A 27,117-nucleotide genomic window follows, 5' to 3' on the forward strand; every position below is an offset into this window, starting at 1 on the left:
TACCTCAGCCCTTCCGCGTTTGTTCTTTCTTTTTTCTTCTTAGTTGTAAATCTACCATTCAGCCAGCTTTCCCGTGGTCCTGGGTGGTAGACGCTTTGTCTTTTAGTTGTATTTTTGAAATTGTTGTGCACTGCGCAGTTTAGTTGTTTAACTTTGCTGCCATCTTGGTTCTCTTCTCAGATATTGTCAGTCTTATAAATCTTCTCTCAATTTTTAGTATTCAACAGCTCTATAGAGCCTCCTTTAAATTTAGTGTTTAACAGAATCAGAGGAGGGGAAAAAGAGCTTATACTTTTCTCTTAAGACCAGCTGAAACTGACTGAAGAGTTGAAGCAGGGGCATGACAAAATCAAATTGCACTTTTAAATGATTCCTTTATTATCAATGGAATAGTCCCAGTTGATCTTGTATATAATGTAGAAATCACTAGACTGTTGCTTTTCTAAGAGGAAATACCTCCAGTGAATGGAATTTAATTGGGACTACAAATAGAGGCCTTTCCATATGGGAATTGGCTCAGACCATGGTATTAAGAACATCCAATTCTAAGTCAGAACTTTTAAATATCTCCTCATAGAGTATTACCGTGTTGAGTTGACCCATCATATAGTGATGCTGACAGTTATAGCTAATAAGACCAGTGGAATAAACCAATGCACGAAAAGACAAATGTGTGTATACACACACACACACACACACACACACACACACACACACACACAGATCAATAATAAGGATGTTTTAAGATCAGAATATAAGAACCAATATTTAATTAGGTTGAAAGAAAACTATATGTGAGTCTTTGAAGGCTTGATTGGACCATCTCTTTTCTGCCCTGGCTGGGTTGCTCATTTGGTTGGAGTATTGTCCTGTACACCAGAAGGTGTGGGTTCTTGGGTTCAATTCCTGGTCAGGGCACATGCCCAGGTTGCAGGTTCGTTTCCCATTTGGGTTCATGCAGGAGGCAGCTGATTGATGTTTCTCTCTCTCTGTCGATCTTTCTCTCTCTCTGTCGATCTTTCTCTCTCTCTAAATCAATTAAAAAAATAAAACCACAAATTCTTAGACTACTCTCAATATACTGAATCAAAATCTGTAGGGATGGGTAAGGTATTGGCCAGCATTTGAGAATCATTGCTTTGTTCTGCCTACTATGTCACAGCGGGCCTAGAAAAGCACCTGTCTAGTAATCATTGTCGAGAGGAACACAGAACATTCTAGAGGAGTTGGGAATTACACGATTGCATTCAGTTAATAACTTCATATTCACTTTAACTCAGTTCCCTCTGCTTCAGGGAGACTAGAACTCTTTTCTCCTTGCTCGTCTCCATGTCATTGTCATTGTCCACAGGCACCCAACCCATAGCACCCATTTAATGAAACTTTGCTTTTTATAGATTAATCTAAATTCATATTTCCACCCCTCTTTTCATGCCCTAAATGGTTCCAGTTGCTTATTACATAGTTTCACTTCTTAGACTCACCACACCCTAACAGCATGTCTAGATTCAAGCTTCACCATTCTCTCCATGATGACTGCAATAGCGTTCTAACCCCGTGCCCCTTCCAGTCAGTTCTATACACATCATTGGTGGAATCATTTAAAAGTGCAATTTGATTTTGTCATGCCCCTGCTTCAACTCTTCAGTCAGTTTCAGCTGGTCTTAAGAGAAAAGTATAAGCTCCTTAACAGAGCCCATAGGACTAGACAGGAGCAGGCGCCTGTCTTTCTTTCCAACACTTTGTTCTCTCACTTTCTTTCTGGGTCACATTGTTTGTAAAGATTCTTCTTGGGTCAAGGCCTTTGTTCCAGATCCGAGGAATATTGTCTCTCCCCCGATCCCATTTCTCAGTTTAAGCTGTCATGTCGCTCCAACTGCCTTTCTTAGTGTGGTTATTTGATGTCATTCTCTTTCACTAGAGTTCAGGTTCCAGGAAGACAGCATTTATATATGTTTTAGTTACCATGGTTTCTCAGCGTGGCATGTAATGAGTGCTCAGTAAACATTTGTTTAATGAGCACATGTACTGTTATTTATTTATTTTTGCTTGTTTCTTTTTGATATATTTACTAACATCAAGGCCAAACCTTTTCACTTGTGATGGCTAGATGGTGGTAGTATCTTCAGAATGGGCTTCTCTGTCTGCTTCTAACTTTTCTCTGTTTCTCTTTAATCCTGTGTATTTTCTCAAGATACATTTCCTTAAAAATACCTGCATTGGTCATGTTGTTTTCCAGGAACAAACTTTAATAGAATCTTTATTGTTTGTAGATTAAAACCTAAACTTTTTAGCCTGAATTTATGAAACCTCTTCAAACCTAGACCCAACCTACTTTTCCATTTTCTCTTTTGGAATTATCTTTTTCTCTTACTGAATGCATTTATTTATTGATTTTTTTCCATGAATTTGCTGAATGTTCTCACTCCTAAGTTTTTACCCATGTTTCTTTCCCTTCATAGAATACATAATAATAATAATAATAATAATAATAATAATAAATACCAGATACTTCTCTGACTACTGAAATTCTAACCTAAGTCCTCTTCAAGGACCAGCTCAAATGCTACCCAGATCAGAACATATTTCTCTTTTCTGCTTAGTACATGTAATGGACATGTTATACAATAAATGCTTGTTGAATTGAATTACCTATTTTATACATTTGCCATTTTGAGATTGTTGTGTTGTTATTTTACCATATTTGTGTCAACTCATGGAGATATGAACATTTTGGTTTTTTATCCTTAGCACAGTACTTTCATTCAGTGAACATTAACTTAAACGTGTACAATTGATGATTTTAATATTAATTTTTAGAGAGAAACATACCAGGTTATTTTCTTTAATTGTAAGTCTTAGGGTCTTTCAAGATAAGTTTGAATCTATTATTTATGTATTTCAAGCATATGTTAGTCTAAAACTATGCTTCACTTTAAGCAATAAGCTTATATTTGAAGATATAATGAAAAAAGTTAATCTGAAACATTACTAATAATACTATTGCACTTCCTCAATACTGTAGAGATCTAAAGATTCTATATAAGTAAGTGAGGGAAATGATTGTCAGGAAATATCTTAGACCCAGCCACAGTATCATCTGACCACTCCAAAGAGGTGAGGCAGGAAGTGCCCACAAGGGGGAGTGCCCATCTAGAGAAACTTGACCAAGCCTCTTTCCTGTTAAGCAGGTAAAATGGCTGTTTTACAAATGCACTTTTAGACCATGTCTGATGTTCTAGGAAAAAGAATGAACCTTCTAATAGCAGGAATTTCTGCCCATTTTGTAGCACCCATTTATTGTGGTTGTGGGATTTCCAAGGAGGGACTGGGGACAGAATGGAAATGGGGTTGTCTTATAAGCTAAGACAAGTTTGTGAAGCTTGTGATTGTACTTTCTTTTTTCCCTCTGTTGAGAGCATTTTCATTTTACAAGTTTTGTCATCTCTTCTGGGGTCATTTGCCTAAAGAATAGGCACTGCTTCATTTTCATTGTTCCATTGATCTGTATGCCCTGAGGTTATGAAGAACTCACCTCGCAAGTCACCTTGAGGAGTGCACAGGCTTTGAATGATGTTTGCACCAGAGGTCATGGCCTCTTGGGATTTTTGTTTTTTCTTTCTAGTACCTATTTTATCTTTGACCTGAACATTATTACCAGCAACATTTATTGAATGCTCGTCATGTGCAGGTTTTTAAAGTAGGTTTTAGGGAGTAAAAAGAGCATCCAGCATCTAGGCCCTGACCATTACATTTGGTCCAGGGGAATTAAACAGTAAAAGGAAATCATTCCATTTGATATGCACTAGAAGAATGAAACCATCAGTGAGAGCTATAGGAATGAGCAGGATGGAGAAATCATTTTAAGCTTGCTAAGTTTCTCATGCTAGGCTTTATGGGAGAGGTGGAATTTAAGCTCCTGAATAAAAGTAGGAGTTGCTATCTAGATGGAGAGAAAGTGCTAGGCTTAGAAATCTGGGAGTGGATAAGATTATTACATTACAGAGTTTCTGCAGGACAGTGGTTTCAAACTCAAATGCTCATGGGGGCCAGGCAGGTAGCCTAAATGTGTGAGCCAGTCTAGGGAGATGGAGCTGTTGGCGATATGTGCTCCATTCTAAGGTATTCAGAAACACAATGTGTAACACCAAAATACTTTGCTGCTCAAGCCAAACTCTGGTTTTAAAAGCTTATTATGTTTGTGAGGACATGGCAGTTGATATGATTCAACTGTCCACCGAATTTAGCAAAGTAAAATAGGCCACAGGAATTAAGTCCATAGCCTGAGGGGCTATGAATCACAGGGCTACTGATCAGGGATGTGAGGCTGTTGTCTGGAGTGGCTGAATGTCTGTCTACTTTTATTCATGCTAACTGTACTTAGGACAAATAAGGGGACTATTTTGAAATATGTATGCATGGGGCCTGTCCTTGTGGCTAGTAGCATTAAATACACACTTTTGAATGTTGGGAGTCTTTGAGGTTAATTTAAATGGCATTAGAATTTATAGGATATAGTGCTTTTATAATTAATTTAGATTACATTTATATTCTAGAATATACTTAGCTCCTCTCCTCTTCTTTGTAATTTTTGATATAGCATTACTTTCAAGTAAGATTTTTTTAAATTTAATTTTTTATCCTCACTAGAGGATATGTTTTATTAATTTTAGGGAAGGGAAAGAGAGAAGAGAGAGAGAACCAGACAGAGAAACATTGATGTGAGAGAGATATTGATCAGCTGCCTCCTGTTATACACCCCAACTGGGCGTTGAACCTGCAATCCAGGTATGTGCCCTGACTGGGAATGGAACCTGTGACCCTTCAGTGTATGGGAGAACCAGTTGAGCCACAGTGGCCACGGCTCTAGTAAGATTTTAAGCAATTGAGGAATAAAAGGAGAAAAAGTATTTGGGTATTTTTTTTCCTTTTTAATGTTCTTATCTTTAGTAGTTAATATATTTATGATTTTGAAATAATTTGTTTTTGTGAGTGTACTTTGAATTGTGTAGTCAAATAGATACTGCTGTACTTTAAAATCACATCAAATAAAACACCTTATTACTGTGTTATTAAAGTCAGTGTCAAATATTTGTTCTTCACTCTGGGAGAGGATGGAATTTAAATCCAGGTGAAATGACTCATTTCAATTGTCATGGTGTTTCATGGCAGGAATAGACTCCAGATTGTCCCAGTTACCTTTTAGTCCTTTATCTGTTATTCCCCACTGCTTTAAGACTCAGTTCAAAGGCCAGTGGAGCTCTGGTATTTAAAAGAAAAAGTGTAATTTTATCCAGAGAAGGTAAATGTATGCCCCCAAATGAAAGAAAGACCAGAGGTCCAGACCATGACCAGGTGTTAGTGAAAAGAGCCAAATTGGACAACTAAATTGAAAAAGGTTGTCTGCTCTTATTAAAGAGACTTTATTGCTGTCTATTTAATTAGTAAGGTCTTAGCTCATGCTTGTATGTTTTTTAATCTGCCCAGGTAATGAAGTTCATAGCCTATTAGTGAGTGTGCTGGTAGCATGTCGTGCTATCTCTGTCATTGAAGCACTATGATATAAGCGTGCCTGTGAAGTGAAACTCCCCAATAATCTTGATTCCCTCCTTCTCCCTTGAACACATTTCCCAGATGGTGATGACTGAGTTTAAGAAAGTGTAGGATGACTGGTGGAAAATGCCAAGTTAAAGTTGAAGTATAGTATGGGTATTAACTTATTTAGAGTTTTTCAGAAAGCAATTTAGAGTTCAAGAAACTGAATTGGTTAGTCATAAAGGAGAAGAACGTGATCTGATGCCAGATGATCTACGAGGATGGGAAGGCAGTAGAGAAGTGTTATCAAAAGAAATGTTGAATGGAGGACTGTGTGACCAATACCAAGACATAATTTCTTCATAGATAAAGTGAGAGGTTTGGTGGTAAGCGCCTTAGAAGTTTGTTTTGAACAGTAGACCAAAGGGCTTGCAAAGCCTCCTGAAATAAAGATCACTCCTATATTGTCAGAAATTAGTCTGGTTTTCACAGCAGTTGTTTAAGGACATACTTTTGGGAAGGAACGTATTTAGGAGTGATGTGCTAAAGCATTATGTAAGGGGAGATACCTAAATATAAAATAATCAGAGGGACACATCAAAGGTAATAGGAAAATTGCTTTAGTTAGGTTGAGTTTGGATCATGCATATAAATTGAGCAAGATGCAGTCTCAGAGGGCATGGAGTTTGATTACTGATGTTCAATTAAAAAACATTTATAACACTTTGTTAAGTTGCTCCTTATAGGTGGATGAGGAACAAGACGGCTGCAAAAGATCCTAGAACAAGCCAGAATATAAAGAGCCTTCCTGGAAAGAAGAGAACAGTATGTTTTAGGTTCTACCTTTAGGCACAAGGGTCTTCTATGTGGTTGGGAAGCCATTCAGGAAACTTCCCTGGAGTTGCTTGAGGCTGCAGGACTTGAAGAAGGGCAGTAGTTTGATGCGGGGGTGGGTTAGTGGTGTCGAGAGCCACATTTGCACGGTCAAAGCAAGAGTGAGGAAGGAATACCAGTTTCTGTTACTCCAGAGAGTCAAGGCTCATGTTGGAAGAGAAGGCAAGAGGGTTAGGTGACACAAAGAGAAAATTAATTGCTTACCAGATTTAATTCATTCAGTTCATCCATTCAATGAGTAGTTTTTTCACAGAACCAATTTTGCTCTTTATTTAATGTTTATCTCTCTCCATGAATTTTTATTATATCTGTTTTCTCCTTTCTCTTTGTGCTGATCTTATTCTCTTTCTAACTTCTTTAGTTGGACATTTATCCTATTAAATTTTTTGTCAACATTTTGGGTAAAATTTTCCTGTAAGTACCATGTTTACTGTATCCCACAAGTATATAAATGTAATATTTTTATGATCATTCATTAAGTATTTTTGCTTCTATTTAGATTACTTGTTTGGATCCATAAATTATTTAGAAGTGTTTTTTTTTCTGTGTTAATTTCCAAATTTTATTTATTTTTGACTCCTAACTTTATTGTATTATAGGCAGAGGGTATGTTCTGTTTCATATTATTTCTTGAAATTTGTTATGGTTTAGTGTATTAAATGTTATGTAAATACTAGAGGCCTGGTGCACAAAATTTGTGCATGGGGGGTGGGGGTGTCCCCTCAGCCTGGCCTGCGCCCTCTCGCAGTCCAAGAACCCTCGGGGGATATCTGACTGATAGATAAGCCATCATTCAGACATCCTTATCGCTGCCACGGAGGCGGGAGAGGCTCCCGCCACCGCCACTGTGCTTGCCAGCCATGAGCCCGGCTTCTGACCACTATGGGGCAGCTCTTGTGTTGAGCGTCTGTCCCCTGGTGGTCAGTGTGCGTCAGAGTGACTGGTCGTTCTGCCGTTCAGTTGATTTGCATATTAGGGTTTTATTATATAGGATAAATGTGTTATACTATTAGGAAAATGTTGGAAAATTTGTGTCTTGAATTCTTGGTTGTGTACTTGAAGATAAGTACATTAGCTGTTGATTTTCTTTAAGGTAAAACTTATAGTGAAATGCACACATCTTAAGTATATAGTTCAATGAATTTTGACATCTGTATACAATTATGTAACCTGCACCCCTTCTAAGATATGACATTTCCATTAGTCCAGAAAATTTCCTCACACCCCTTCTTAGTCAATACCCTCATCCCAAGACAACCACTTTTCTGTTTTATTTTTTTTTTCACCATAGAGTTTTACCTGTTCTAACACTTCATATAAATGGGATTATATGTATATTTTAAAATAATCTTGTAAATAATGAGTTATGGGATTTTTCTTTTTATTATGTGTCTGAAATATTATTCAGATTGTTGTACATATTACTAGTTCTTTTTTAAAGTTTTTATTTTTATTTTTTATTGCTGAGCAGTTCTTCACTATTGCTTATATCGTAACTTGTGTACCCATTCCCTTGTTGACAGATATTTGGTTTGTTTCTAGGTTTGGGCTATTACAGTTAAAGGTGCTACAAACATTCTTGACAAGTTTTGTCATGTATACTTTGATTTCACTTGGGTAAATACCTAGGGGTTTAATTGCTGGGTCATAGCTAAGTGTATATTTAATTTAAAATTTTTAAATTTAAAATTGTAATTAATATTTATTCCAGACAAATAAGTCACATTGGATATTCATCATTATATTTTTAAACAGATTTTTAAAGTCTTTGAGGTGTATTCTCTATTTTGCACAGATGAATACAATTTAATGATCTAGCTAAAATTATTTTAAGGCGCTTGTCAGAATTATAGTTCTTAAATTTCTTAATATTTGTTTTAATTCCAGTATATCTTAGGTTTACTGTCTTTAAACAGTGATTCTTTATGGGTATAAATTAAATAATATTAATTAAATAACATGTGACTAAGAATAAAACTGATTTAAAGTTGTATAAAAATGCTATCGTGGGGGTTTTTACTGTTCACATATGTAATAATCTAAGTCATGAGCATGTTTATCTCGTATTTATCATCACTTGTACATTCTCAACATACACACTGAGACTTTCACACTGTTTCGTTTTGAAGAGAGAAATCCCATAATTCATTATTTGAAAGATTATTTAAAAAACAAGATTAAAACCATTGCTTTTTTAACATTTAATGTTGCAAGCCCCAGGACACTGTTTAGGTATTCTGCCAGTAGAAAACATTGTCCTTTGCTATCTTTGAGGGTTTGTAATTTTTAGGTAATTCTCTGGAATTTTGTTATGGTGTGATTTTATAATTAACCCTATAACCCAGATATATGAAAGCCCCTTAAAATTATAGTTAACCCAGTTTATTTTTATTTTGAGATAAGAAAATATATTTTAAAATATATTTTTATTGATTTCAGAGAGGAAGGGAGAGGGAGAGAAAGATGGAGACATCAATGATGAGAATCATTGATCTGCTGCTTCCTAGACACCCCACACTGGGATTGAGCCTGAAACCTGGGCATGTGCCCTGATCAGGAATCGAACTGGGACCTTCTGGTTCATAGGTCAGCACTCAACCACTGAGACACACTGGCTGGGTGAGCTAAAGATATTTATGTTTACTTTTGTTGAGTGATTTAGGGAATAAGTAACAAAATTTTTATGTAATATAAATTGTGTTTGCTGCATATGTTTGGCTAATTTGTCTAGTGCTGCAAAGATATTTAATGCATATTTATTAAACAAATAAAGCATTTTTAAAGAATAGACATCTTGACTGTAGTTTTCAAGAAACCTCATTTATAGTATTGGGGATTGGAAGGGTGACTTTCTTTCCTTCTTTCTAAAAAATCAAACACCTGTGATTAGAGCTCTGTGCTTAGGTTGACAGGGTAATTCTAAAGGTTCAGAAATTTAGACATGAAACATACTAAGAAGATTAAAATATTGTAGAAAAAGACACATACAAGGATTATTTAGTCTGAGAGGAAAGGTGAAAAGGTAACCAATCTAACAAATCTAAACATTTATAACTTTTATAATTTACTAAAATTTATTTATTTTGGAGCGCATTATTTAAATTTTTATTTTTCAATTATAGATGACATTTAATATTGTATGTTATATTAGTTTCAGGTGTACAACATATTGGTTAGACTACTACATAATTTACAAAGTGATCTCCTAATAATTAAATACCTATATAGCACCATATGTAATCATTACAATATTATTATTTTTTAAAATTATTTATTTATTTAAATTTAATAAATCTTTATTGTTCACATTATTACAATTGTTCCTCTTTTTTCCCCCATAGCTCCCCTCCACCAAGTTCCTACCCCACCCTCTGCCCTTACCTCCCCCCCACTGTCCTCATCCATAGTTGTACGCTTTTTGTTCAGTCTCTTCCCGCACCCCCACTCTCCTTTCCCCCCAAGAATTGTCAGTCCATTCCCTTTCTATGCCCCTGATTCTATTATATTCACCAGTTTATTCTGTTCATCAGATTTTTTATTCCCTTGGTTTTTAGATTCACTTGTTGATAGATACGTATTTGTTGTTCATAATTTTTATCTTATCTTTTTCTTCTTCTTCCTCTTCTTAAAGAATACCTTTCAGCATTTCATATAATTCTGGTTTGGTGGTGATGAACTCCTTTAGCTTTTTCTTATCTGTGAAGCTCTTTATCTGACCTTCAATTCTGAATGATAACTTTGCTGGGTAGAGTAGTCTTGGTTGTAGTTTCTTGCTATTCATCACTTTGAATGTTTCTTGCCATTCCCGTCTGGCCTGCATAGTTTCTGTTGAGAAATCAGCTGACAATCGTATGGGTGCTCCCTTGCAGGTAACTAACTGTTTTTCTCCTGCTGCTTTTAATATTCTCTCTTTGTCTTTTGCTCTTGGCATTTTAATTATGATGTGTCTTGGTGTGGTCCTCTTTGGATTCCTTTTGTTTGGGGTTCTGTGCGCTTCCTGGACTTGTAAGTCTATTTCTTTCACCAGGTGGGGGAAATTTTCAGTCACTATTTCTTCAAATAGGTTTTCAGTATCTTGCTCTCTCTCTTCTTCTGGGACCCCCATAATTCTGATGTTGGAACACTTGAAGTTGTCCTAGAGGCAACTATCTTCTTACACTATCTTCAACTTTTTTGGATTCTTTTTTCTTTTTGCTTTCCTGGTTGAGTGTTTTTTGCTTCTTTGTATTCCAAATCTTTGACTTGTTTCTTGCAATCCTCTAGTCTGCTTTTAGGTCTCTGTATAATATTTTTTATTTCAGTCAGTGTATGCTTAATTTCTAGTTGATCCTTTTTCATATCCTCAAGGGTCTCGTTAAATTTATCGGCCTTTTCTAGGAAATTCTTGAATAACTTTATAACCGTGGTTTTGAACTCTATATCCAGTCGTTTACTTTCCTCCATTTCCTTCATTTGTGGCCTGCCTCTTTGTCTCCACATTTTGGCTGCTTCCCTGAGTTGATGGAGTGGCTTTGCGTGCTAGGTGTCCTAGCAGGGCCCAGTGGCTCAGCCTCCCCAGTTACCTGAGGTGGACACTCTTGGTGTGCCCCTTTGTGGGCTGTGTGTGCAGTCTTGTTGTAGTTAAGCCTAGATTGTTGTTAGTATCACTGGGGGGAGTTGACCTCCAGGCCAATTGGCTGTGAGGATCAGCTGTGTCTCTTCTGGGAGAGCTTCTGTGCTCAGCTTGGATGGGGCGGAGTCTCAGGGCTGAGCAGACAGCCTTGGTTTCCCGTCAGCCCCGCCCTATGAGGCCCCTGTGTCTCAGTGTCCTGCAGCAATGGCTGCACGCACCTCTGAGAGAAGGCTGCTCTCGAGTTTCGCCCGCTGCCAGACAGTCTAGTTTCTCCCCAAATGAGTCTGGGTACCCAAAAGACTCATCCGGAACTGGATTTCAGTGCAGTCGGGAGGTTTTGTTTTCCTCCTGAAGGAGAAAGCTAGCCGTGTGCTTGCTGCCCGCCCTCTCCACACGCCGTGAGTCAGCCAGCTGCGTATTCAGCCACCCGCCCTTTCAGCGCACGGGTCTCCGCACCTCTGTCCTCCACAGCTACTCTGGGTCTCAGTGTCCTTTTATCTTTCCTTCTAGTTGTAGAATTTCCACTCAGCCAGCTTTCCGGTGGTTCTGGACGATGTCCGCTCTTCCAGTTGCAGTTTTGAAATTGTTGTGTGAGGCAACAGTATAGGTGTTTACCTATGTCGCCATCTTGGTTTCTCTTCTCATTACAATATTATTGACTATATTCCATATGCTGTACTTTATGCCCTGTTACTATTTTATAACTACCAATTTGTACTTTTTAATCCCTTCACTTTTTTCACTCCGCTCCCCAACACCCTTCTCTTCTGTCAACCCTTAGTTTGTTCTTTGCATCTGCGTTTATTTGTTTTGCTTGTTTATTTTGCTCTTTATGCCATACAAGTGAAATCATATGGTATTTGTTTTTCTTTGACTGATTTATTTCACTTAGTATAATGTCCTCTAGGTCCATGCATGTTGTCTCAAATGTTAAGATTTCATTCTTTTTATGACCGAGTAATATTCCATTATATATATACTAGAGGCCCGATGCACGAAATTCGTGCAAGGGTCTTGGCCCTCGCAACAACGGCGGCTTGCCTCAGCCCTCGCAGCTGCGACGGCTAGCCCCAGCCCTCGCAGCCCCAGCTTCGTCAGGAAGGTCCAGAAGGACATCCAGAAGGTCTTTCGGCTGTCGGGTCTAATTAGCATATTATGCTTTTATATATATATATATATATATCACAACATTTTTATCCATTTGTCTTTGATGGGTACTTGGGCTGCTTCCATGTCTTGGCTTTTGTAAATAAGGCTGCAGTGGACATAGATATGCATATTTGTTTTCAGATTTGTGTTTGAGTTTTCTTCAGATATATACTCAGAAGTGGAATTGCTGGGTCCATAAGGTAATTCTATTATTAATTATTTGAAGAACTTCCATACTGTTTTTCATAGTGGTGGTACCAATCTGCCTTCCCACCAGCAGTGCAAACAGTTCCCTTTTCTCCACATCATCATCAGTTGTTTGTGGACTTATTGATGTAGCCATTCTGTGAGGTGATATCTCATTGCAGTTTTAAACTGCATTTTTCTGATTAGTGATGAGCATCTTTTTATATCTGTTGGCTATCTGTATAACCTCTTTAGAGAAGCATCTATTCAGGTCCTCTGCCCATTTTTTAAATTGGGTTGTTTCTTTGTTTTGGTGTTGAGTTGTATAAATTCTTTATAAATTTTGGATATTAACCCATTAAAAGATGAATCATTAGCGAATATCTTCTCCTGTTCAGTACAATGTCTTTTTGTTTTGTTTATCACTTTCTGTGCAAAACCTTTTTAGTTTGATATAGTCCCATTGTTTAATTTTCCCTTTGTTTTCTTTGCCTGAGGAGATATATCAGAAAAAAATATTGCTAAGAGAAATGTCAGAGAGTCTACTGCCTATATTTTCTTCTAGGATTTTTATGGTTTCAAGTTTTACATTTAAGTCTTTAATCCATTTTCAGTTTTTTCTCGTATATGGTGGAAGAATGTGGTCTAGTTTCATTTTTTTGCAAGTATCTGTCCAGTTTTCCCAGCATCATTTATTGAATAGACTGTTTTTACCCCATTGCATGTTTTTGCCTCATTTGTTATATATTATTGTCCATATAGGTGTGTGTTTATTTTTGGGTTCTTAATTCTGTTCCATTGATCTATGTGTCTTTTTATGCCAGTACCATGCTGTTTTGATTACTGTAGCTTTGTAGGATAGTTTGATCTCAGGTAGTGTTATACCTCCAACTTTATTCTTTCTCAAGATTGCTGTGGCTATGAGGGATCTTTGAGGTTCCTTATCAATTTTAGGATTATTTGTTCTAGTTCTTTGAAAAATGCCATTGATAGGAATTGCATTGAATCTATAGATTGCTTTGGGTAGTATGGACATTTTAATGATGTTAATTCTTCCTATCCATTAGCACACTCTATGCTTCTATTCATTTTGATCTTCTTCAACTTCTTTCTTCAATGTCTTATACTTTTTCGAGTACAGGTCTTTTACCTCCTTAAATTTATTAGTAGGTATTTTTTTAAAATATATTTTTATTGATTTCAGAGAGAAGGGAGAGGGAGAGAGAGTTAGAAACATCAGTGATTGAGAGAGAATCATTCATTGGCTGCCTTCTGTATGCCCCTTACTGGGGAATTGAGCCTGTAACCAGGACATGTGTTCTTGACCGGAATCGAACCTGGGACCCTTCAGTCCCCAGGCCGATGCTCTATCCACTGACCCAAACCAGCTAGGGCAGTACTAGGTATTTTTTAAATTTAGTTGTAAATAGGGTTGTTTTCTTAGTTTCTCTTTATGATAGTTCATTATTGGTGCATAAAAATGCAACTGTTATAAATATTTATTTTGCATCCTGCTACTTTATTGAATTAATTTATCGTTTCTAGTATTTTTATGGTGAAATCTTTAGAGATCTCTATACATAGTATCATGTCATCTACAAATAATGACAGTTGTACTTTCTTTTAAAAAATATTGTTGAGAGTATTATAGATGTCTCCCATTTTCTCCCATTGCCCCCCTCTACCCGGGTCCCACCCCACCCCAGACTTTTACCACACTATTGTCTGTGTCCATGGGTTATGCATATATCCATATAGGCTCTTTGATTAATCTCTATCTGCTCCTATACCCTTTCCCCTGAGATCCGTCAGTCTGTGCCATGCTTCCATGCCTCTGGACCTATTGACAGTTTTACTTTTTTCCCCCCAATTTGGATGCTTTTTATTTCTTCTTGTATGATTGATGTATTGAATAAGATTGCTAAAAGTGGACATCCTGTCTTGTTCCTGATCTTAAGGGAAACACTTCTAGTTTTTCTCCATTGAGTATAATGTTAGCTGAGGGTTTGTCATATGTAGCCTTTATTTTGTTGAGATGTGTCCTCTGTTCCCACTTTGCTGAGAGTTTTTATCATAAATAGGTGCTAGATTTTGTCAAATGTTTTTTTGTACCTATTGATATGATCATATGATTTTTATCTCTCATGTCTTTAATGTGGTATATTATGTTAATTGATTTTTGGATATTGAACTAAATTTGCATTCCAGGAATAAATCCTACTTGATCATGGTGTATAATCTTTTTAATGTATTTCTCAATTCAGCTTACTAACATTTTGTTGAGGATTTTTACATCTGTGTCATCAGGAATATTGGGCTATAATTTTCTTTTTAAAAAGAATGGATGTCTTTGTCAGGTCTTAGATTCAGGATAATGCTGCCTTGTAAAATGAGCTTGGGAGTCTTCCCTCCTCTTGAATTTTTTTGAATAGTTTGAAAAGGTTAGGTGTTAGTTTGTTTTGAATATTTGGATCTGACTTTTGTTTGTTGGGATTTTTTTGATTATTGATTCAATTTCATTTGTTATCATTGCACTGCTCAGATTTTCTGTTTCCTCATGATTCAGTATTGGAAGATTGTATGTTTCTAGGAATTTGTCCATTTTTTCCAGATTGTCCAACTTGTTGGCATATATTGTTTGTAATATTTTCTTTTCTTTTTTAAAATTTATTCTTTATTGATTAAAATATTACATGTGTCTCCTTTCCCCCCCATTGACCTCTCCCTGGCCACTCCCACGTCCCTTGTGTCTATGTTCATTGGTTATACTTATATGTATGCATACAAGTCCTTTGGTTGATCTTTTACCCTTCCCTCTGAGGTTTGACAGTCTGTTTGATGCTTCTCTGTTTCTGGATCCATTTTTGTTCATAAGTTTATGTTGTTCATTATATCCCACATATGAGTGAGATCATGTGATATTTATCTTTCTCTGACTGGATTATTTCGCTTAGCATAATGCTCTCCATGTCCATCCATGCTGTTGTGAATGGTAAGAATTTCTTCTTTTTTACAGCAGCGTAGTATTCCATTGTGTAGATGTACCACAGTTTTTTAATCCACTCATCTGCTGATGGGCACTTAGGCTGTTTCCAAATCTTAGCTATGGTAAATTGTGCTGCTATGAATATAGGGGGTGCATATATCCTTTCTGATTGGTGTTTCTGATTTCTTGGGATATATTCCTAGAAGTGGGATTACTGGGCCATTTTTAATTTTTTTGAGGAAACTCCATACTGTTTTCCACAGTGGCTGCACCAGTCTGTATTCCCACCAGCAGTGCACGAGGATTCCTTTTTCTCCGTATCTTCGCCAGCACTTTTCGTTTGTTGATTTGTGGATGATAGCCATTTTGACAGGTGTGAGATTGTACCTCATTGTCATTTTGATTTGCATCTCTTGGATAATTAGTGACTTTGAGCATGTTTTCATATGTCTCTTGGCCTTCCTTATGTCCTCTTTCAAAAAGTGTCTATTTAGGTCCTTTGCGAATTGTTTGATTGGGTTGTTTATCTTCCTTTTGTTAAGTTGTATGAGTTCACTGTAAATGTTGGAGATTAAACCCTTATCAGTGATAACATTGTCAAATATGTCCTCCCATGCAGTGGGCTTTCTTGTTGTTTTGTTGATACTTTCTTTTGCTGTGCAGAAGCTTTTTATTTTGATGTAGTCCCATTTGTTTACTACTATTTTCTCCTTAGTTTTCATTGCCCTAGGAACTGTATCGAGTAAAGATATTGCTAAGACATATGTCTGAGATTTTGCTGCCTGTGGATTCCTCTAATATTTTTATGGTTTCTAGTCTTATGTTTAAGTCCTTTATCCATTTTGAGTTTATTTTTGTGTATGGTGTAAGTTGGTGGTCTAGTTTCATTTTTTTGTATGTGTCTGTCCAATTTTCCCAACACCATTTATTGAAGAGACTGTCTTGACTCCATTGTATGCTCTTGCCTCCTTTGTCAAATATTAATTGAGCATAATGACTTAGGTAGCTTTCTGGGTTCTCTGTTCTGTTCCATTGGTCTATATGTCTGGTCTTGTGCCAGTACCAATACCAGGCAGTTTTGAGAACAGTGGCTTTGTAATATAGCCTGATATCTGGTATTGAGATCCCTCCTACTTTGTTCTTCTTTCTCAGGATTGCTATGGCTTTTTATTTTTTAAATTTTTATTCCATATGAATTTTTGGAGAGTTTGTTGTAGGTCTGTGAAATATAGCATTGGTATTTTAATGGGTATTGCATTGAATCTATAGATTGCTTTCGGTAGTATGGACATTTTAATGCTGTTGATTCTACTAATCAATGAACACGGTATATTCTTTCATTTGTTTATGTCTTCTATCTCATTTTTTAATATCCTGTAGTTTTCTGAGTACAGGTCTTTTACCTCCTTAGTAAGTTTATTCCTAGGTATCTTAATTTTTTGTTGCAATGATAAATGGGATTGTTTTTTTAAGTTTCTCTTTCTGTAAGTTTATTATTGGTGTATAAAAGAGTCATAGATTCCTGGGTGTTAATTTGTAGTGTTTTCTTATAATCCTTTATATTTCTGTGGTGTCTGTGGTCACTTCTCCTCTTTCATTTCTGATTTTATTTATTTGGGTGTTCTCTCCTTTTTTCTCAGTGAGTCTGGTTAAAGGTTTATCAATCTTGTTTATCTTTTCAAAGAACCAGCTCTTGGTTCTATTGATTTTTTTTTTTTAGACAATTTTGTTTATTTCTTCTCTGATCTTTATTACTTCTTTCCTTCTATTCACTTTGGTCTTCGTACATATTTTTCTTTAGTTCTTTCAGGTGTAAGGTTAAGTTGTTTATTTGAGAATTTTCTTGTTTACTGCTATGAATTTCCCTTTTAGGACTGCTTTTGCTGTTTCCCATAGATTTTAGGTTGTGTTTTCATTTTCATTTGCCTCAGGTATCTTTTGATTTCTTCCTTGACCTCATTGTTAATCAATCCATTGTGTAGTAACATGTTATTAACTTCCATGTGTTTGGGTGTTTTTTAGTTTTTTAGTTGTTTTTCTTATTATTGATTATTTCTAGTTTCATATCATTGGTGGTCAGAGATACGACATGTGGCATGGAGTCTCAGGGCATCACCAGTGCTTGATATGATTTCAAACTTCTTAAATTTAATGAGACTTGTTTTGTTGCCTGACATGTGGTTTGTCCTGGAAAATGTTTCATGTGCACTTGAAAAGAATGTATTCTGCTGCTTTGGGGTGAAATGATTAAAAAATATTAATTAAATCCATCTGCTCTAATGTGTCACTTAAGGCCACTGTTTCCGTTGATTTTCTGTCTGGAATATCTATCCAGTGTTGTCAGTGGTTTTTAAAAATCCCATACTATTACTGTATTACTCTCAATCTCTTCCTTATGTCCATCTATATTTACTTTATATATTTAGGTGCTCTTTGTTGGGTGCACAAATGTTGACAAGAGTTTTCTCCTCTTGTTATAGCAATCCTTTATTATTGACCTTCTTTGCCTCTTATTATAGCCTTTGTTTTAAAGTCTATTTTGTCTGATATAAATATTGCTACCCCAACTTTTTAAGCATTTCTATGATATGAAATGTCATTTACCATTGCTTTACTTTCATTTCAATCTGAAATGGGTTTCTTTCTTGTAGATAGCATGTATATGGATTTTTTTTAAAAATCCATTCAACTACCCTATATCTTTTGTTTAGAACATTTAAGACATTTACTTTTAAAGTGATTATGGTAGTTATGTAATTATTTGTAGGTCCTTGTTTTTCATTACTTTGAATATTTTATGCCAGCTCCTTCTGGTCTGATAAGTTTCTGTTGAGAAATCAGCTGACAGTCTTATGGGAGCAGCCCTGAAGTTAACTATCTTTCTCTTGCTTCTTTTAAGCTTCTCTCTTTGTCTTTATTCTTTGCCATTTTAATTATGATGCATCTTGGTGTGGGCCTCTTTGAGTTCATCTTTTTTCAGACTTTCTGCGCTTCCTGTATTTGGATGTTTTTTCCTTCACCAGGTTAGGGAAGTTTTTAGTCATTATTTCTTCAAATAGGTTCTCAATCCCTTGCTCTTTTTCTTCTCCTACTGGTACCCCTGTGACATGGATGTTGTGATGCTTGATGTTTTCCCAGAGGTCCCTTAAACTATCCTCATTAATTTTTTTTTTTCTTATTGTTGCTCTGATTGGGTGATTTCTATTATTTTGTCTTTCAATTTGCTGTTTCGTTCCTCTGCTTTATCTAATCTGTCATTGATTCCTTCCAGTGTATTCTTCATTTCCATTATTCTGTTCTTCATTTCTGCCTTTTGTTGTTGTTGTTGAAGCTCTCACTGAGTTCATCTATTCTTCTCCTAAGTTTCTTAGGCCTCCTTATAACCATTGTTTTGAACTATGTATGTGGTAGATTGCTTTCATTCATTTCATTTAGTTTTTTTTCCCTGGAGATTGTTTTGGTTCTTCCATTTGGGTCATGCTTCTTTGTCTCCCCATTTGGGCGGCCTGTCTGTGTTTGTTTCTGTATTTTAGGTAATTTATTATATAGTAGTTGTCCTGTGGGGCCCAGTGGCACAGTCTTCCTGATCACCTGAGCCAGGTGCTCCAGGTGTGTCCTTTGTGTGGGTTATGTGAGGCCCTCTGTTGTAGTTGAGCCTTGATGCTGTTGCCATGTCTGTGGGTGGGGTTGACCCTCAGGCTGGATGGCTGTGAGGTTTGGTCATGACCACAGTAAGAGCTGCTATGTGGGCGCTGATTCCATGAAAAAAAAAATTCTCCCCAGCATGGTGTGGTGCCTGCTGAGGCATTCCTTTGTTGGGCTGCTTATGGAGCTAATTGGGTGGTGCCCTTTTGTGGTCTGAAGCCAGCCCTTGGGTGTGCTGGTTCTGGGGCTTTTGGGAGGGACTCTGGTACAGGTCAATGTCTACACTGCATGTGACCAGCCCTGGGCTACCTGTTAGGAGCTACAAAGTGATCCACAGTTGGTATCTGCCTCTACTGAGCTTGGGTGCACATGGGAGGGGCCAAGCTAGATTCAAGGTCTGCTGCCACCAGTACTGGGTCTGGCGCAGATCAGCAAATGGCCCAAGGCACCCTGAGATTCTCTCACCTGCCAGCCTCCCTTTAGGCTCACTAAAAGAGCCTTGGGCAGTACTTGAGTTGTATGAGGTAGGTTCTCCGGGAGTTACCAGATAGTGGTGAGTGGTGTTCACCAGGTTAATTCAGTTTCAAATTCAGCACCTGTGCTGGGTCAGGGGCCACTCAGCAAAAGTCTCAGGGTACATTGAGGCCAGCTGCCACCTGCCTGGGGCCTTTGCAGTGGCATGGGGTCTCAGGGCATCACCAGTGTGGAGCTAGTAGAATTCAGCAGGCTAAAGCAGATTAAGATTTTGCCCTATAGAGGGAAGGCTTAACACAGGAAATGTGTTGCTTGTTGGTCATATAAGAAGATGACCCTCGCCCTAAAGCCACACAAGTCAGTTTCTCCCTGTGTGTCTCTGGCACCTTGTGAGCTTAGCTGAAATTCCTTGAGAGTTACTCAAGAATGCCGCCATGCTGGCTCAGGCTGGCTGCCACTGACAGAACCTTTAGCCATAGAAGATTGATTTTCTAAAAAGAAAATAGAAAGGTTATTGGATGTTCTTATATCCAGTTTTTCCTTAGTTTCAGCTAAGCCAGATACATGAAAGTAGAGACTTCTAGCTAAATTATACTTTATTTATGCACATCTTATATACTCTGAGCCCACAGTGGCCTCACTGAAGGGAGCCGGTTTGTGGGAAGTAGACAAGGAGCCAGATCTGGGTCTCCTGTAGCCAGAGCTATTATTCCATGTTTAGGATACTCAAAGATGGTAAAGCTTTATGCTGGCATTGTTGTGCTGTCATGGAGAGCATTAGTCATCTGCTTTCTTAAGTGGATGTTCACACCAACTTAATGTTGCCCACAAACCTAACAAAGGTGTATTAGAAAGTTTTGGTATATTTTCAAAAAAGGTATTTCATGCTTATTGTATTAAGATCATTCCAACTTACCCCGGTTTTAGGATGCACTTATATATTTGCAATTATTCTTTTAAAAAATATATTTCTATTTATTTCAGAGAGGAAGGGAGAGGGAGAGAGAGATAGAAACATCAATAATAAGAATCATTGATCAGCTGCCTCCTGCATGCCCTATACTGGGGATCAAGCCTACAACCGGGGCATGTGCCCTGACTGGGAATTGAACAGTGACCTCCTGATTTATAGGTCGACTGAGCCATACCAGCAGGGCTGAGATTATCCTTGATTTTAGCTATTTGATATCAAATAATTCTGTATAGAAGAAAAAACAAATTAATGAGGTAAGTAACAGATAGATGGTGTCTTTTGGCTAATTTCAGAATTAGAGTGAAGGTTAGAGACTTAATTTTCTGGTGGAAAATATCTGAACTTTGTTTTAAGGGATTTTTTTCTCCCTTTTAAACTAGTTTACATGTGTTATTTAATTTAATTCTTACCATAACTGTGTAATAGTCATCTCCAATTTGGAGCAGAGAAAAATAAATCTTTTGACATTAAGTCCAACAGTGATTACTAGTTTATTGGTTACTTCAAGAAAGCCTTATTTCAACGTTTTCCTTGACACATGTACTCTCTATTCTAACTTTATATAAATGTATTTATTCTAAGGGAACTATAGTTTTTATACTTGTTTTTAGTCACAATTTTGTCAAGGAAGTAATGCAAATAGTGTGTTTTAGTCAAGGACAATAGGTACATGTATATCTGTGTGGTGCATATACTTTTAAGTATTTATGGAGTGTAAGAGCATAATAGTAGTTCTATATAGTAACAGTCATTGTGTGTTTTTTAAACTTTCTACGATTTCATTTCTGTACAAACAAGTGTGAAATTATTAGGGCCAAAATACCAATGTTTGTCTTTCACTCACTGTATCTGCACTTCATAAAAATGCTTAAATATTACTTCATCATCTTTAAATTTGCTTTTCAGTATGTGAAATCTGTGAACTAATTCTTGAATATTTATGGAGCAATCCTGATTTTTGCAGGTGTTGCAAGCCCTTAGGAATATTTAGCTTAATTTAGAACAGTATTCCCTATTTTTTGCTTGGTCTTTCATTTTTAAAAACCAAGTTACAGTAAATCTATCTATGTATAATCCTTTTGAATCTTTCAACAGTAGTTTGATTAGGTATATGTGTTTTCATAGTGCATGCTATCCTAATTGAAATGCAAAGAGAATTGTTTTACAGATAGTGTATATCACTGTGTAGATGTTATGTGTCCCTGCAGTGACATTTTTGTTTTATAGAATGCTTGGATAGGGTCAGCAGTCTCAGTTAATAAAAAATGAGCTAATAAAGGATACTGTCAACTATAAAATAAAATAAAATTTAAAAAATTAGAACAGAAACAAGTAAAAGAGAAAACAAGTACAATGGGAAAAAAAACAATGAAAAAAAAGAATACTGTTTCTTAACATTTTTGTTGTCAATGATCAGAATTATTTTATAGTGTCTATTTGTATGAAAGTTGTCCATTTCTAAAAAAACACATATATAAGATCATTAATTTAAAATACTTTGCAAGAAACTAGAAACACCAATTAGTAAGGACATATGCACCCCTATGTTCATAGCAGCACAATTTACAATAGCTAAGATTTGGAAACAGCCTAAGTGCCCATCAGCAGATGAATGGATTAAAAAACTGTGGTACATCTACACAATGGAATACTACGCTGCGGTAAAAAAGAAGGAATTCTTACCATTTGCAACAGCATGGATAGAACTGGAGAGCATTATGCTAAGCGAAATAAGTCAGTCAGAGAAAGATAAATATCATATGATTTCACTCATTTATTGAATATAATGAGCAACATAAACTGATGAACAAAAATAGATCCAGAGACAGAGAAACATCGATCAGACCATTAAACCTCAGAGGGAAGGTAGGGGAGGTTGGGGGTAAGGGGGAGAGATCAACCAAAGGACTTGTATGCATGCATATAAGCCTAACCAATGGACACAGACAACAGGGGGGTGAGGGGATGAGGGGGGGATAGGGGAGGTAATGGGGGAATAAAGACACATATGTAACACCATAATCAATAAAGAAATTAAAAAAAAATAAAATAATAAAAAATAATAAAATAAAATACTTTGTAATATGTTCATGGCGGTGTGATCATGGTGATATGCTGCCAATTGAGAGTTGAACAAGGTGGAGTTTAAATCTTTTATGCTGACATATGTTAGTCTTAGGTGGTTTAAGCTTCCCGTTCAGCAGCTTTGTGCCTATAAAATTATTTGCCTCAGAATGAGTAGAGCAGGCATTTGGGTGATAATGATCCAGTAGGATGCCATCATACCTGCTTCTCAGAGTAGGGTTCATGGACCAGCAGCATCAGCATTACTGGGAGGTGGTTAGATGTACAGTCTTGACCATTCCCAGATTCTTCCATCAGAATCTGCATTTAAACAGATTCTCCAGATGGTTTGTATCCATTTGGGCACATAAAAGTTTGAAAAGTCCTCCTGTAGACAACATAAGACTTGGCATCTGGACAAGAAAACAAAATTTCTGTATCTGAGGTTGCAGGGATATAAAGATTTAGGAGTTATTTCTTAGAATAATGAAATGTAAGTCAAAAGTACATTTCTCTTTAGGGTTACTCATTTACTTTGATACTTTCATCTTATTCACCAAAAAAGATAAACTTGATTTCATCCGTACCAAGTGAGCAACCCTGGCTATTGTTAAGTCTTCCCCTAAGAAGTGGCATCCTCTGAATTTGAATGAAATTGAGTCTTGAGAAAAGGAGATGGAAGACTGTGGCCGAGGCATTAGAATGGCATAGTGTATACCATCACTCGCTAGGCTTGTTTTGTGATGTCAGGGATGCAGACATACTTTATTCCATCCTGATTAATGAATAAATATGTCCTCAATGTCTGCCATGTGCAAAATGAACAGAGTGGATCAAACCTTTCCTCAGAGAGTTTACAGTCAGGATAGGGAACTGTCCTTGAAAGTCAGGCAACCTGTCACCAGCAGAACCATGGTATTCTGGGATATGGCCTTGTGGACCCATTGGCAAGGCTTCTTCCACCTGGGAAGGGACAGTAGGAATACAGCACTCATTTCAGTCAGTTATGCCTTTTCCATCAAGGTATGAACTGTTATATCAGTATATTTAAGGGGAAGTAGAATTCAGAACAAGAACCAAAGAAATGCAAATGCCTAGATGAACCTTCTCCTAATAGACTTAATGTAATATTTGTTGTGGCATACTCTGTCTCTAAATTTTTCAGTTTGCTTTAAGGAAAAGTCTTTTGCTTGCATTCTGCTTCAGTTATTTCAAAACTCTCTTCAATTTTGCTCAACTTCTGAGGTGGCTGTAGGAACTCATTGACTTTTCTGGGGATTTTATTTCAAAACTTCTTAGCGAGGGATCCCTCCGTACAAATGAAGCCTTGCTCAGGAGTGTGAGCATAAACCACACGGAAGGAGGGGCTATTCTTGTTGAACCTGCCTATGTCTAGCTCTTTCATGTATACTTGGGGGTGGGGATGAGGGTAGAGGTCTTGGGTTCTAGGGCACAATTGGAAACCAGTGTCCTAGTGTTAAGAACACCACCAGGACTGCTATTAATATAGAAAAAATATATTTTTTCATGATACCTTCTACCTGCCTCCCTTCATTCTGATTTTTATTCTGTAATACAGTTTTTCTATCTTGCACAGGTGACTCAGAAATCTTCAAGATAGGAAGTCAGCTGGTTTTAGTCACTACATGTGAAATGCTTTCAGCATGTGGGACCTGGGACAAGACACAGAAACACAAAGATGCCTCTCAAGAACATACATTTTTCTGACATGCAATTGGCAAGCATATTGCTAGAGCAGAGATGAGGCCTTGCCATAAAGTTTCTCATAGGCAAGGAACTATAAAAGAAAATTATAGCATAGTATAGTATACTTTGAGATTATAAATGCCATTCTTTATATTTACTATGCTAACTATTACTTTTAGAAATTTGTATATAATTTCAAAATACTAACAATGGCATTTCACTTATGCCACAGATCTTTTCCTCTGCAAAATCTCAATTATGAATTTAATTCTTGAGACTAGGAAGGCACTGTGTTATATTATAAATCATATTAAAAAATTTTCCCTCCCTTAGAAAGGCATGTTAGGCTTATTATGAGAAAAAAGCTTTTGTTCAGGATTTTTCAGTGGATAAAACATATTGTCTTGAACAGAATTTAAATGGCAACTTGATAATAGATCACTTTAGGAGATTGCTAACCGTTTCACTTAAGGATTAGCTCAGATTTTATGTCACGATTTTACTAGAAATTATTATGTAGTCATATCACATTGTCACACACCATGCTTAGTGAATGCTCATTTGTTCTGCAGGAGAATGACTCAGGCACTTTGGACACAGTGGGCGCTGTGGTTGTGGACCACGAAGGGAACGTTGCTGCTGCTGTCTCCAGTGGAGGCTTGGCCTTGAAACATCCAGGGAGAGTTGGACAGGTGAGCCGTTGGGTTTTTAAACTAGCTTTACAAGTTAAAACATGGCATTTTCTAGCTCACAAATTTTAAACTGTAGAGACCTGTTTTCTTTAGAAAAAAAATATTGTTCTTTAATATTTATCCTATATAATAAATGTAATATGCAAATGGTCATTATGCCGTGAAGTGTAATGACCGACGGGGTAATGAAAGGATCACAGATCAGCAGGAGGGTGGGGCAGCGGAGAGCTACAGGAGGGGGCAGGGCAGCAAGCTACGAGGGGGGTGGTAAGGGAGACGGGGGGGGGGGGGGGGTGAGGGGGGTTGGAGGGGCGGGGGGAGGAGGGGAGAGGACGCTACAGGAGGGCGGGGCAATAGGCGGAGAGCTACTGGAGGGCAGCAACGAGCTACTGACGAGCTACTGGCACACGGATTTGTGTGCAGGGCTACTAGTGTAGCATAAATCATTAATCAAAAACTTTTTAAGATTCTTTCTAAAAAAAATTCTCATAGTAATAGGGCTCTTTCTGATTTTTACCACTGCTAATCCTACTTTGGACAGGCTGGGCATATAGTAGACATTTAATAAATGTGTGTTGATTTCCCTTTTCTTTCTTTGTAAGTGTCATTCTTTTTAGGAGCAAGCTCTACCTGACTATTATTACTGCTTGCTTGTTAGGTGGGAAAATGATTTTAGAGTTAAATTTTGTATTTCTTCCATTCAAGGAACATTTGACCCCCTAAATTGCTCCTCTGATTAAGCATTTCAGCTATTTTATAGACTAACCAGTATTTCAGGTTACCACATATGATACCATTCAAGAAATCTGTTTATAAGTAGGGTCTAATGTATATGCAACTGGCTTATTTCCAGTTCACTTGCACATCTTCGCCCTTCCCCCTCCCCTTGCCCCCTATCATCAACCTCTAGGGCTATACTGAGAATGAAATTTAACAGTCTGTTTGATCTAGGAAGCTTTCTGAGTAGTATAAACCAATTTGGCACATTGCTTATAGGCTTAATAAATATTTGTTAACTGAACAGATGAATTGGACACCATCATGGAATCTGTTAAAGTAGTTGCAAGGATATGGTTAAGCTCAGTATTTGGATCTTGTGTTACATGTAGAGCACTACTTGGCCGCTCTTTCACTTTATTTCTCATGTTTAAAGAAGAGTTGATGCCACAGTTGTTTTGGACATGGTGGTTAGTGAATGCTGGCAGCAGAGTGATCTGATTCATGGAGGACATCTTTGCAAAGCCTCAAGTGTTGTTCCCTAATCTGCCCTTTATTGTGGATAAACTACTTGTGGTCCTATGGGGGAAAAGGGAAGGGAAGAACAATTAATTTTGTGCAATTCTTTGTCTACTGTAGAAGGGGATTTATGGGGAATCATTACTCAACATGTGTACAATGCTTTGAACTCATTATAAAAGCCTTTGTCTAGTCATGGTATTTTTCCACATTATAATGTCCTGTGTATTTGTCGAGTTTGGAATAAGAAAACCAAAGTTGGCATATCAGTTTAGTTTTGGATGCCTTGGTGGAGAAGGAGAAAGAAAAACCAGCAGAGCCCCCTTCATAGCCTTGCAATTCCCATGACTTTCTCACTGTTTTTTTGTTTGTTTGTTTTGGTTAACAAAATAGCAACAACCGAACCAAGGATAGTTCTGGACTGTGTTAGCAGGATATTACATCAAATAGTCTTGAAGCCATTCTGCCACTGCAAAGAGGACTCTCCTAGATAAAGAAATACTTCCGTAAAACTTAATGTTTATTTGCTCCACTTAGCTAGTTTATGAATGCACAGTTTGTGAGAGATGAAAACTCAGGAAAGCGTGTGGAGGAGAGGAGACAAGGTACTTGTAGCAAAATACAGTTGCTTAATTGGATTATATTGCTTGGAAAAGGAGATGTAATTTGCCTAGCCTGGAAATATGTAAGCATCAGATGAGAGGTAAAGAACCGCTCTTCCTGATAATCAGGACAGAGTATGACAAAATACGCACGCAAAATTTAAATGTACTAAAACTAGATACTTTTAAATATATTTAAATGTACAAATATTTAAAAATTTTAGCATATTACCCTTCTTTAGATATATAGTAACAGTTTAAGTTTTTAAATAAATCTGCTTCTAACTAAGGAGTGGAAAATTATCAGATGTGATTTCCTTTCCAAAGGTAGAGAAGTGGTTGTGGATATTGAAGAGATGAAT

At 37.0% G+C, this 27,117-nt stretch overlaps 1 protein-coding gene across 1 annotated transcript in view; it reads left to right on the top strand.

Annotated features, from left to right (window-relative positions):
- The window catches only part of TASP1 (taspase 1), a 257,842-nt gene that overhangs the window by 102,842 nt on the left and 127,883 nt on the right, over positions 1-27,117 (top strand). The window contains exon 9 of the mRNA XM_008141100.3: positions 24,798-24,917. Within this exon, the coding sequence (XP_008139322.1) occupies positions 24,798-24,917 (120 nt within the window). The remainder of the gene's footprint in view (positions 1-24,797; positions 24,918-27,117) is intronic.

The sequence above is a fragment of the Eptesicus fuscus genome, chromosome 12, assembly GCF_027574615.1.
Source record: "Eptesicus fuscus isolate TK198812 chromosome 12, DD_ASM_mEF_20220401, whole genome shotgun sequence".
NCBI lineage: Eukaryota > Metazoa > Chordata > Mammalia > Chiroptera > Vespertilionidae > Eptesicus > Eptesicus fuscus.